Below are 12,419 nucleotides of genomic sequence, written 5' to 3' on the forward strand. Positions count from 1 at the left end.
TTTTTAGGTTTACTTTGTTTTTATTCCCATCCCCACCCCTAACCCTCAGGCTAAGACCTTTATCAAATAAACAATCCAAATATAGCTCAAAAATCTAAAGTGTAAGGTAGTAATTTCACTCTTTACCTCTAGACCTTAGGGTTACCCTCCTCAACCTAATTATATTTTGGGAGACTGACATGATTTGGCTTTTAAATAAGACTAGGTTAGAGCTCTGCCACTTAACTATAATACGAACAAACTGATATGAATATACAAAGCACTCCTTGTGAAAATACATAAAATGAAATGGTATTTCCATTCCTACCCACCTCAAATCTTAAACCCATATATTTACTACCGTTTTGTTCAGCATATTCTTCCTCTTCTATATGGTAGTAAAACATACAGTGTAATTTCTTATCTTTTGAGGATTCTTAAGATAACTCAGTAAGACTCCTTCAACTTAAAAGAGTCTGAGAATATTCTATAAATATGTTGCTTTTAAATTCATTTTCAAATCACCTCTTGATAGGGAATAACTGTCAAATACATCAATGACACACAAACCACACTTCTAAATTACAAGAGAGAGTTAATTCTAATAAACTTGATGGATATTATCAGAAGGATTTCTGCACAGGCCTTTCTTCAACTTTTTACAAGTTCCAAATCAATAGTCTGCTCTGCTACAATTTCTTTGTACCTAACATACCACTAGTAATATTCTACACTTTGACGACTCCAAATAAAAGGCAAGTTTTCTTCAGATTTTATAACACTGTCTTTAATAACATCCCAATGTACATCTTGTAAATGTGTAATTTTCCCAATATTTAATTACTGTTATTTTATTTAAATAACTTTTTGGCAATAATCCAAAAGTAAGAATTTTAATAGTACTTTAATACATACTAAGAAGAGTAAAAATGTACCTGAAAGGTAATGGTCAATGTTATTTAAAAAGATCAAATAATTTAAATTGAATTTGTATTATTTTAGGTTTATATTCTATATTTATTATCTAAGTTAGAGTTGAGAGAAGCTGTTACATTTTCACTCATCCATCTCCCGGGAGTCAGGCTAATGTTTTTTGGAAATGTCCTCTTAAAGATGATTAAGAATAGGAACTCTCACATCTTTATTTCAATTTTTATACACCAAAAACTTCAGGCAATTTTTCAAAAATATCAGTGCCCATATGCACATGGCACTGGTTAGGGACCAGAAAGGAGGCAAAAATTAGATCACTTCTTATTAAATGAATCTAACTCAGGCACTTAAACTTGATATGTTAACTTACGACATCAATGTGAAATTTTATACTATCAAACTATTCTGCCTTTTCAACTCATTTAGACACATGTTCTCATAAAGACATGAATTTTGCCTTGACCTCTCTCCCCAGCTTTTTATTGTAAAAATATTACAGGGTCAATTCCCTGTAATGTTATATTAATACATTATAACCAAGTATAATTTTCCCTGAGTTTCCCTGATAAAATTGATTATTGGAATTTTTAGGGCTCCTGTATTATATGGGTCTTATTGATCAAAGGTGTAGTCACATACCTGGATTATATTTTATGACATTTCTCAGAGCCTCCAAAGCCATTTCTACTCTTGGTAAGCGATCTCCGTGTTGCTCTGACTCCACTTTTGCAGCATGTGTGATGGCCATGAATGTGTGCAAGTACTGGGCCTGGGAGCCTATATAATCCAAGAGACTTGCAGCAAATGCTTTTGGAACCTAATCAATGCAGACAAGTATTTAAAAAACATGGGTGCCCTAAGAAATAACTCCATAGCAAAAGAAAGAACTTTAAGCTATGAAAAGTGAATAAAACATGATTAAATTATACATACATATGAATACACCTATGCATTACAGGGGCGATGTAGAGGGCAGGAAACATTATAAAGTATTTCTCAACTTCCAGAGATCTGATATACTCCCATTAATATCTTAGTGTAACAATTCTGAGATTAGAATACCTCCTCCCTTTATCAATCGAAGTAACAGATAGTATGATATAGAACTTCTAAAATGTGGTTATATTTTTATAGTTAAAAGTTATATAAAATTTAGAACATAAATTCAAAGGACAATTTTCAAAGGGACGTCACAAGTCACTTAACTCATTCTGCTTAATAGTTATTTACATATATATATTACTCTGTGATAAGTGATATACGTTATGGCTTAGTACATTTTTCTTCTAAGAGTAAACTCTAAAACAAAGCCTCACTTCTTTCCTTTTTAAAAACAGATCAACCACCAAATCCTCTTTGCCACCTCCTACAAGCCAGGTGCAGCAGCTTGAACCCGTAATCCCAGTTACTTGGGAGGCTGAGACAGGAGGACTGCTTGAAGCCAGGAGTTTGAGATCAGCCTGGGCAAGGTAGTGAGACCCCTGTCTTTAAATAGAAAAAACAAAAAATGGGAGCAAAAACTCCCTATGTGATCCCCAAGCACTCAGAAGAAGCTCCTCAGTTGCTTCTGGAAGTGATTAGGAATCATCACAAAAGATGATCTGATGTGACTCCAGTCATCTTCTAAAAAAAATCTTTATTTTCAACCCATATTTTCTCCTAATATTGGCCAGAGGAAGCCTCGTGTCTGGTGGTCTGATATCCCTTGTGATGAAATGAGCATGTAACTGGCCTTGTACGTCCATGAAGTGAGTTAAAGGCATATAAACATGGCCCAGTGGGATAGCAGTAGGCATAAAAATATAAGAAAAAGCTGGGCAAGGAACAACGTCTTATGAATAAATGTCACAAAATTCAATTCTTCAACAATCAAGATAAAGAGGCTCATAAGCTGTCAGTGGTCACCCCATCACAAGCATTTGGTAGTATTTCAGTGTAGAGGCACACCTTAGAGATAGTGTGGGTTCAGTTCCGGATCACCAAAATAAAGCAAATTTTTTGGTTTCCCAGTGCATATAAAAGTTATTTTTATATTATACTGTGGTCTATTAAGTGTACAGTAGTATTATGTCTAAAAAAAACGACGTGCATACCTTAACTAAAAAATGCTAACAATCATCTGAGCCTTCAGCAAGTCAATCTTTTTGCTGGTAGGAATGTCACCTTGATGTTGATAGCTGCTGACTAATCAGGGTGGTGGTTGCTGAAGACTGGGGTGGCTTCCCAAAGTAAAACAATGAAGTCTGCTCTACCAACTGACTCTTCCTTTCATGAAAGATTTCTTTGTAGCATGTGATCTGTTTGACAACATTTTATCCACAGGAGAACTTCTTTCAAAATTGAAGTCAATCTTCCCAAACCCTGCTGCTGCTTTATCAACTCAGTTTATGTAATATACTAAATCTTTTGTCATTTTAACAATGTTCACAGCATCTTCACAAGATTTCATCTCAAGAACCACTTTCTTTGCTTATCCACAAGAAGCAACTCCTTATCTGTTCAAGTTTTATAATGAGATTGCAGCAATTGAATCACATATTCAGGATCTACTTCTAATTCTAGTTCTCTTGCTAGTTCCAGCCCATCTGCAGTGACTTCCTCCACTGGAATCTTGAACTTCTCAAAGTCATCCATGAGAGCCGGAAACAATTTCTTCCAAGCTCCTGTTAATGTTGATATTTTTACCTCCTCCCATGAATCACAAATGCTCTTATGCATCTAGAAAGGTGAATCCTTTCCAGAAGGTTTTCAATTTGCTTTGCCCACATCCATTAGAGGAATCACTATCTATGGCAGCTATAGCTGTTTGAAATGTATGTCTTAAATAACAAGACGTAGAAGTTGAAGTTACTCCCTGATCCATGGGCTGCAAAATGGATGTTGTATCAGCAGGCATGAAAACATTAATCTCCTTGTACATCTCCATCAGAGCTCTTGGGTGACCAGGTGCATTGTCAATGAGCAGTAGTATTTTGAAAGCTCTTTTTTTTCCTGAGCAGCAGGTCTCCAAAGGGGTCTTAAAATATTTGGTGAAACATGCCATAAACAGATGTGTCGTATACAGGCTTTGTTTTTCCATTGACAGAGCACAGGCAGAGCAGATTTAACATAATTTTTTAAAAATAATTTCAACTTTTGTTTTAGATTCGGGGGTACATGTATAGGCTTATTACCTGGAATATTGAAGTTTGGGGTATGACTGTCACCCAGGTACTGAGTACAGTACCCAATAGTTTTTCAACCTTGACCACCCCCTCTTCCCTCTAGTAGTCTCCAATGTCTATTATAGCCACTTTTATGTCCATAAGTACCCACTATTTAGCCTCTACCTATAAGTGAGAACAGATTTATCATTCTAAAGTTCCTAGGGTTTTCAGAAGGGTAAACGAACACTGGCTTCAACTTAAAAGTCAGCAGCTGCATTAGCCTCTACCAAGACAGTCAACTTGTCCTTCGAAGCTTTGAAGCCAGACATTGCTCCTCTCTAGCTAAATCCTAGATGGCATGCTCTCCCAATAGAAGGCATTAGAAACTTGTTTAGTGTAGTGACCTTCAATCATCTTAGCTAAGTTTCTGGGTAATTTGCTGCAGCTTCTGCATCAGCACTTGCTGCTTCACCTTGCACTTTTATGTTATGGAGACAGCTTTTTTCCTCAAACCTCATAAGCCAACCCCCCAGCTTCAAACTTTTCTTCTGCAGCTTCCTTACCCTCTATCTCAGCCTTCACAGAATTGAAGAGAGTTACGGCCTTGCTCTCAGTTAGCCTTTGTCTTATGGGAATGTTGTGGCTGGTGTGATCTTCTATCCTAATCATTAAAACTTTCCATATATCAGCAATAAGGCTGTTTCAATTTCTTATCATTCATGTATTCATTGGACGAGCACTTTTAATTTCCTTCAAGAACTTTTCCTTTGCATTCACAACTTGGCTGTGCGGCACAAGAGGCATAGCTTTCGGCCTATTTAACCTTCTGACAAGCCTTCCTCATGAAGCTTAATCATTTCTAGCTTTTAATTTAAAGTGAGAGACCTGTGACTCTTCCTTTCACTTGAAAACCTAGAGGCCGCTGTAGGGTTATTAACTGGCCTAATTCCAATATTGTTGACTCAGGGAATAGGGAGGCTGGAGGAGAGGGAGACTGGGGAATGACTGGTTGGTGGAACAATCGGAACACATACATTTATTGATGAAGTTCACTATTGATGAACTTCACGATCTTATGTAAACAATTAGCAAGAGCAACATCACTGATCACAGATCACCGTAATAGATGTGATAATGAAAAAGTGTGAAATATTGAGAGAATTACCAAAATGTGACACAGAGACATGAAGTGAACACATGCTATTGGAAAAATGGTGCCAACAGGCTTGCTTGGCACAGGGTTGCCACAAACCTTTGGTTTAAAAAAAAAAAAAAAAAGCACAGTAAAGAAAGTGTAATAAAATGAAGTGTGCCTCTACAAAGTATGAATAAACTAGTAACTTTCAGTAACGAATGATCGAAGGTATCAGGTAAAATTAAAAGCAGAGAGCTTACCTCCAGCTGGAAAGTAGGAACTTCATTATATACCCTAACAAAAATCTCCCCTACAATAAGTTCTTTAGCATGATCACTGTAGACAAATTCTGATCCATAAGTTTTGTCACAATCACCCTTTTTAAAAGATGAAAACAACAGACTGTTAGATGTAAATCTATCCATGTTCAATCTAATAACTTAACAGATAAGTAACTTGAGAAATCTATGCATTTTCTAGAGAAAAAATGTGGTGTGATAACATGTCACAGCACTTAAAATGACTTTGGAATAGGCATACAATTACATTATAATTTTTTATTCCAAATATTACTATTATTAACTCATTTTAAAATTTCAAAGGATCAGAGGTCAGCTAACTAAGGTCTCAGAGCCAGAGTTTATAAAGCAAGTATGATGCTTTATTCTTCTCAATCAACTCGGCAGACATCAGACCTAATAAGATGTAGGATGACAGAGCTGAGAAATGAGCATATTTGGACTGGGTTTTAAAAAGTAATACACTAGGCCGGGCACGGTGGCTCATGCCTGTAATCCCAGCACTTACGGAGGCCGAGGCGGGTGGATCATGAGGTCAAGAGATTGAGACCATCCTGGCCAACATAGTGAAACCCTGTTTCTACTAAAAATACAAAAAGTGGCTGGGAGTGGTGATACACGCCTGTAGTCCCAGCTACTTGGGAGGCTGAGGCAGAAGAATCACTTGAACCCGGGAGGCAGAGGCTGCAGTGGGCCGAGATCACGCCACTGCATTCCAGCCTGGCGACAGAGCGAGACTCTGTCTCAAAAAAAAAAAAAAAAAAAAGTAATACACTGAACAAAAGTGCTGAAAAATAAAAGAGGAATGGGAGAAAAACAGTTCCAATGAAGATTAAGACTGAAACCAAAAGGAATTTAGATTGGACTAAAATAACATGTAAAAGTATACAATAAATTATAAAATGTTAAACAAAGAGAAGATGTTATTATGTCTATTCTGGTAAAAGATAATGTACAGAAGGCCGGGCGTGGTGACTCACGCCTGTAATCCCAGAACTTTGGGAAGCAGAGGTGGGCAGATCACCTGAGGTCAGGAGTTCGAGACCAGCCTGACCAACATGGAGAAACCCCATCTCTACTAAAAATACAAAATTAGCCAGGCATGGTGGCGCATGCCTGTAATCCCAGCTACTCGGGAGGCTGAGGCAGGAGAATCATTTGAACCCAGGAAGTGGAGATAGGCGAAGAGCTGAGATCGCGCCATTGCACTCCAGCCTGAGCCAACAAGAGCAAAATTCCGTCTCAAAAAAAAAAAAAAGAAAGAAAGATAATATACAGACATGTGAGACCTGTTCTCCCTAGCTCTTTAATTCTCAAAAATTTTATCTATAAAGAGTTCTAGGTGACTAACATGGAATGAGCTCAAAAACACTAAATAACTGAGATGTTACAGTAATAGTTACTCTAATTTCCAAAGCCACACACATAATTATCTTCAAAATCATCAAGACTCAACCATCTAGTGTATGGATTATCCAGGTCTTCTCCTTATTGCCCACCCTACTGCCTTTTGTTTTTTTTTTTTCACGGCTTAGTAATAGTTTCTCCACTAAAAGGTGGCAGGGTAGAAAAAATGTTCAGTCTTGATACTGGAAAGCAACTTTCACTTACTAGGGAAAAGAGGCTGAAGTGAACAACTAAAATAAGGTTTCTGGGTTCAAAAACTGGTTAAAATGGAAGACAGCTATATATAAGTGGTAACAATAATAAAAATTCCGGGGCCGGGCCCGGTGGCTCACGCTTGTAATCCCAGCACTTTGGGAGGCCAAGGCGAGCGGATCACGAGGTCAGGAGATCGAGATCACGGTGAAACCCCGTCTCTACTAAAAATACAAAAAATTAGCCAGGCGTGGTGGCAGGCGCCTGTAGTCCCAGCTACTCGGAGAGGCTGAAGCAGGAGAATGGCGTGAACCCGGGAGGCGGAGCTTGCAGTGAGCCGAGATTGCGCCACTGCACTCCAGCCTGGGTGACAGAGCAAGACTCCGTCTCAAAAAACAAAAAAAACCAAAAAATATAAAACAAAAACAAACCAAAAAACCCAATAAAAATTCCTAATGTATTACTACATACAACACAATGCTGTTCTTAAATGGGCCAAATATCAGGTGGCAGAAAGCCACACTGACTGACACTAAAGTGAGAAATAGTGGATTTCTGTTCTAATCAATACTGCTGTATTTCCAGAGATTCCATCAGAATAAATTACCCAAGAAATTTACAAAACAATAACATACTTTTTTAATCATGTTTTCTTGTTGAGATTCAAGAAATTCAAGTAATTCTGCTCTTGTAGAATTGTTCCATATCAAATACGGACTTTCTGTGTTGCTGTTAAGCATCTTCAAAATCTAGGAGACAATATTACTGTTCAATAACATTTAGTGAAAAAAATTATTGACATTATCACTTATTAAAAATGTCTATTATAGGCCAAACACTATAATAGTTGCCTATAGTATAATGGACCTCAATAATAAGTATCTCAATAATTCTAACAAGTTTATTGATATGATCCATTTTACAGCTGAGAAAAACTAAGGCTGCAAATCATTAAATTATTTGTCCCAGATCTTACAACTGGTAACTGGTGAAACTGGGATTTGAAATTGAGTCTGACTTCAACATTCTCAAAATCTGCTGTGCCATGGTGAAATTCAGTATTTTTAAAGTACTTAATAAACACACTGTGACTATAAGCTTGAAAAGAATCACAACATAATACCTTTATGTACATGTATTTGAAAACAAAACCTAAGTCTTTAAGAAGCATACTTGTATGAAGGAAAATAAAATTTATGGGGAGAAAGTCAGATTTTCTTGACCACACCCTGATATTGAAGGCTGTGCAGTCGTTCTGCATGCATAGATTATGACTGCTTAGGCATCTGGTGTGCTTTCCTATTGTTGAGCTCTCCTCAATTTTAAATGTAAACACAGATACTTCACAATTCCTTAAATGTCTGAATAAAAATCTTTTATTTTTACGGAGGTCTACTGCTAATAGGAAAACAGAGGAGTATGACCTCCATCTTATACAAAGACATGCAAGCCTTGTTTTCAAAAGGCTAACTTCTAGTTAAGCATTTTATTAAATCCAGATGGAGCTCATGCCAACATTTAATTTTGAAATGCTATAAAAAATTTTAGTGGGGGTGGCCATAGAAGTTAATCCCAAACTTGTTGGCATTTCTGGAGAGAATGCTTTCAGTCAGCAAAATGTATCACATTGGTGAGCGAAAAGTCCAGGAAAATAACTAACATCAAGAGTGGTCCCTGGTCGTCTAATGTTTTAGGAAAAATAGTAAAAACAAAAACAAAATTAAAAAAAAAAAAAAAAAAAAACCAGTGGCATCTAGAGCTCTTGCCTTTCACACATGGGAACTGAAAAGCATGGCAAGCACTGAAAACTGGACTCAATCACATTGGATTAAAAACAAATAACCTGTTTAAAAGTTGTAAAAATACTTTGGAAACCTGAGGATTTTTTCACTTACAAAAGTAACAGTTCATCATTAGCGAAAACAAAAGAAAAACTGCCTATAATTATGCCATTCAGGAATAATTACAGTTAACATATAGGTACAAATCTATCAATCCATTTATTTTGTTATACCAAAAATAGGACCTAGTGTCTTCATTTATTTTAATGTCTTTCAGGACTTTTTTTTTTTTTTTTTTTTTTTTTTTACAATTAAAGGATAATAGTAACTTGTTTAACGGATTTCTATAGTTTATCTAATTCTTTAATGCTATATTCTTAGATTATTTCTCAATAATCCTTGCAAAAGATGTTAAAGAGGTTGGGAGATCTATCATGTCATACTGATTTTTGTAATGCATCTATGTATGTACATAGATACATATACATGTATATATGTGTATGTATGTATTTACTTTCAGGATTTTAACTCTGTGTCTGAATAAGCTATGGCTTACAATAAATAGCTTGAAATAGACTCTGGGTCTCCTGTCTCCCAGTAGTCTGCCATTGTGAAACACCATTCCAACTTTACTCTTTTGTCCTGTCCCTTTGTGACTCAAGGTTGGTAAGAATTATGATGGGCTCCACAGCTGAGAAACAAAGTTAATTTGCCCTTGCAAAAACTGGACTTGTAGAACTGACATCATTACCGTCAATCCATTATAAAGTGAATTTCTTGCTTGAGAGAACAAACGTGTGAACGTTCTTAATTTTTAGGTTTTCTAGATCAATATTATTGTATTACTTTACTGCTTAAAGGATCTTGCACTATTGATTAAAACCCAGGCTACCTGTGAAGCACATACCTCAGTCACACTAGCCACAGCAAGTTTTCTAGCAACATAGGGTGTCAGCATGCCAGCTAAGCTTTTTCTTATGGTTGGATTTTCTGGAGTTGCTTGTTCTTCAGCCAAATACCCTCCAAGGCGACTCAGAGCATGGACACTCAGTTTGGCAAGGCTGTTGGCTACCTCCTGTTATAAAAAAAATTAAGTTGTTAAAGTAGATCTGTTATCTTACATAGGTAATACTATAATTTTACAGAATCACACTATATGGAACATATTTAAGGAGTAAAAAGTCAACCAAACAAAAGGGTACAAGAGTACTTACCATTGAGGTAAACATCAGAAAGTTTATGTGTTGGGGCTTGTTTTTTATCTATAAGAAGGACCATGAGAATCTATGTACTAACTTATACCCAATGCAGTACATCTCACAGACAACTGAAAGAAGCACATTTGGTGGTAATGTGCGGAGTAGGGGATGGGGAGGTAGGCAGCTCTGCCTGCTAGAAGCACACATTTACAATATAAGCAATAAATGAGAGCACATAGAAGAGACAGAAAAATATCTATAAAAATCAGACAAGTACTCAAGTGTTTAGGGGAGCTAGCCTCAACTGCCTGATGGTAACATTACATTGTCCTGTGTTACATAACCATAATTTTGCAATCATAAAGTTGACTCTGAGTAATTAAGAAAGTATTAAATTATGTCCAGTATATGCTATTGCAAATTCCCTTGCCTTGAATCCTTTAAGCATAAGCAATTACAACTAAAATTTTGGGTCTTAAAAAGCAAAAAACCTAATTTTCCTGAAAAACAATTTATCTCTGGGGACTCTGGATAGCAGCTTTGCTTTGCATTAGTTTAACACCAACCTATGGTTTGCGTTCAAATTCAATATTAAAGCAATGTTAAAGTTACCTGCTGGTTTGTTTCTTCACTTTTCTGAATGCCACTCTCTTCTAGTGTGTAGTCATAATTAAACAGAAAACCAAGGAGATACCACAAAATTCCAGCCTGAAATAGGTGTGTCTGTAGCCAGAAATCCACAGCAAAAGAACTGACGCATTCTACCCCAAGAGCAGCTACGCGGGGAATACTCTGAGAGAATAAGAATGAGAGAATTAGTTGTTACAGAGTTCAAAATTAAAAAAAAAAAAAGCTCCCAAGAGAAACTGGTTAGGCATGTATGTCAAGCCAACCATGTTATTTTGTAAAATGTTTACCTCTTCTTCTATTTTCAATTCCAATTTAAATCTGAATCCTATATGCTTGAAAGCCTAGAATTAAAAGTGACCTCATGACGAGATACCAGAATTACTACCTTTAAGGCTAGTGTCAGAAGACTTGGGAATAGTTTCCTGTTTCACTTCTTGTATTTTTAATTTTTAAAAATAGTGACACGGCATCAATAGGAACTTACATGCTAGTGATCTTAAATATAACAATATATTTTGTGCAGTTGTTAAAGATTTATTTATGTCAGTTTCTATCCTGTAATCAAATACTTCTAAGGACATCAAGTAGATATAGTAGAGAAGATATTTTCATCAATTCCCTCACTTCTTGATACTTTAGTACCTGATCAGCCTCTCGATACTGTTTTATTCAAGACAATTCTCACTCTGCCCAGTTATCTAAGACATCTCTCTCTCTGTCCCTCCCAGTCATCTATCACATCTACCCACAGTCAACCTTCCTCAGCAGGTCTGGATTGGGAGCAAATAGTAAGTTCTCAGATCTCTAGCGCCTTTCCCACCAAGCAGTGCGCCTGAACTCTCTAGTTTTCAGGTTTTACATGGCCCTGTTTTTTTTTTTTTTTTTGAGACAGAGTCTCACTCTCTTGCCCAGGTTGGAGTGTAGTGGCACAGGCTGCCTCTGAAGCACATACCTCAGTCACACTAGCCACAGCAAGTTTTCACACTAGCCACAGCAACATAGGGTGTCGGCATGCCAGCTAAACGTTTCCTTATGGTTGAATTTTCTGGAGTTGCTTGTTCTTCAGCCAAACACTCAGCCTCCCGAATACCTGGGATTACAGGCGCATGCCATCATACCCAGCTAATTTTTGTATTTTTTTGTAGATAGGGTTTTGTAGTGTTGGCCAGGCTGGTCTCAAACTCCTGACCTCAAGTGATCTGCCAACCTCGGCCTGCCAAAGTGCTAGGATTACAGACGTGAGCCACCACACCGGGCTGGCCTTTTGCTTTTAATAGACTTATTTATTGCAGGCTTTTCTTTTCTCCCTGCCACTCATTCTAATGTTCAGATGGAACCCACTTCCCTTTAGATGTATCACTTTAGTCTTATTATTTGTAGGCCAGCCTAGAAGCAAAGCCTCCATTTACAGCAAGGCTTCTGTGAAAAATACTTTTAGAAATCCAAATAATTTTACTTACAAATAACTTTGGGAAAACAATGTGCTTATAAATTAGGAACTGGCTAGTTGACAAAAAGACACTTTGCTGTCTGTATCTAGAAAGCACTGAAGATTAACTCTACCTTGCCAAAGTATAGTACCCGACAGAGATCCTTGATGATGCTAGGCATTTCCGTGATCTTCTCTCGGCATTCCTCAAACTGAGCAGCCACACTATAGCATTTACTTATGTATCCACACACCTGCAGACAACACAACAAAGCAAAAAAACCAGTAG

At 37.0% G+C, this 12,419-nt stretch overlaps 1 protein-coding gene across 3 annotated transcripts in view; it reads right to left on the reverse strand.

Annotated features, from left to right (window-relative positions):
- The window catches only part of DNAJC13 (DnaJ heat shock protein family (Hsp40) member C13), a 118,902-nt gene that overhangs the window by 25,365 nt on the left and 81,118 nt on the right, over positions 1-12,419 (reverse strand). For all 3 annotated transcript variants that reach the window (XR_009211574.1, XM_032143441.2, XM_058433394.1), the window contains 6 exons: positions 12,265-12,384; positions 10,684-10,863; positions 9,780-9,947; positions 7,727-7,840; positions 5,454-5,570; positions 1,552-1,729 (listed from right to left, as the gene is read on the reverse strand). Coding sequence is in view for 2 of the 3 variants with exons in the window: in XM_032143441.2 (XP_031999332.1) it covers positions 1,552-1,729; positions 5,454-5,570; positions 7,727-7,840; positions 9,780-9,947; positions 10,684-10,863; positions 12,265-12,384 (877 nt within the window). In the remaining variant the exon portion in view is untranslated. The remainder of the gene's footprint in view (positions 1-1,551; positions 1,730-5,453; positions 5,571-7,726; positions 7,841-9,779; positions 9,948-10,683; positions 10,864-12,264; positions 12,385-12,419) is intronic.

Source organism: Hylobates moloch, unplaced genomic scaffold, assembly GCF_009828535.3.
Source record: "Hylobates moloch isolate HMO894 unplaced genomic scaffold, HMol_V3 SCAFFOLD_22, whole genome shotgun sequence".
In the NCBI taxonomy this organism is placed as follows: Eukaryota; Metazoa; Chordata; class Mammalia; order Primates; family Hylobatidae; genus Hylobates; species Hylobates moloch.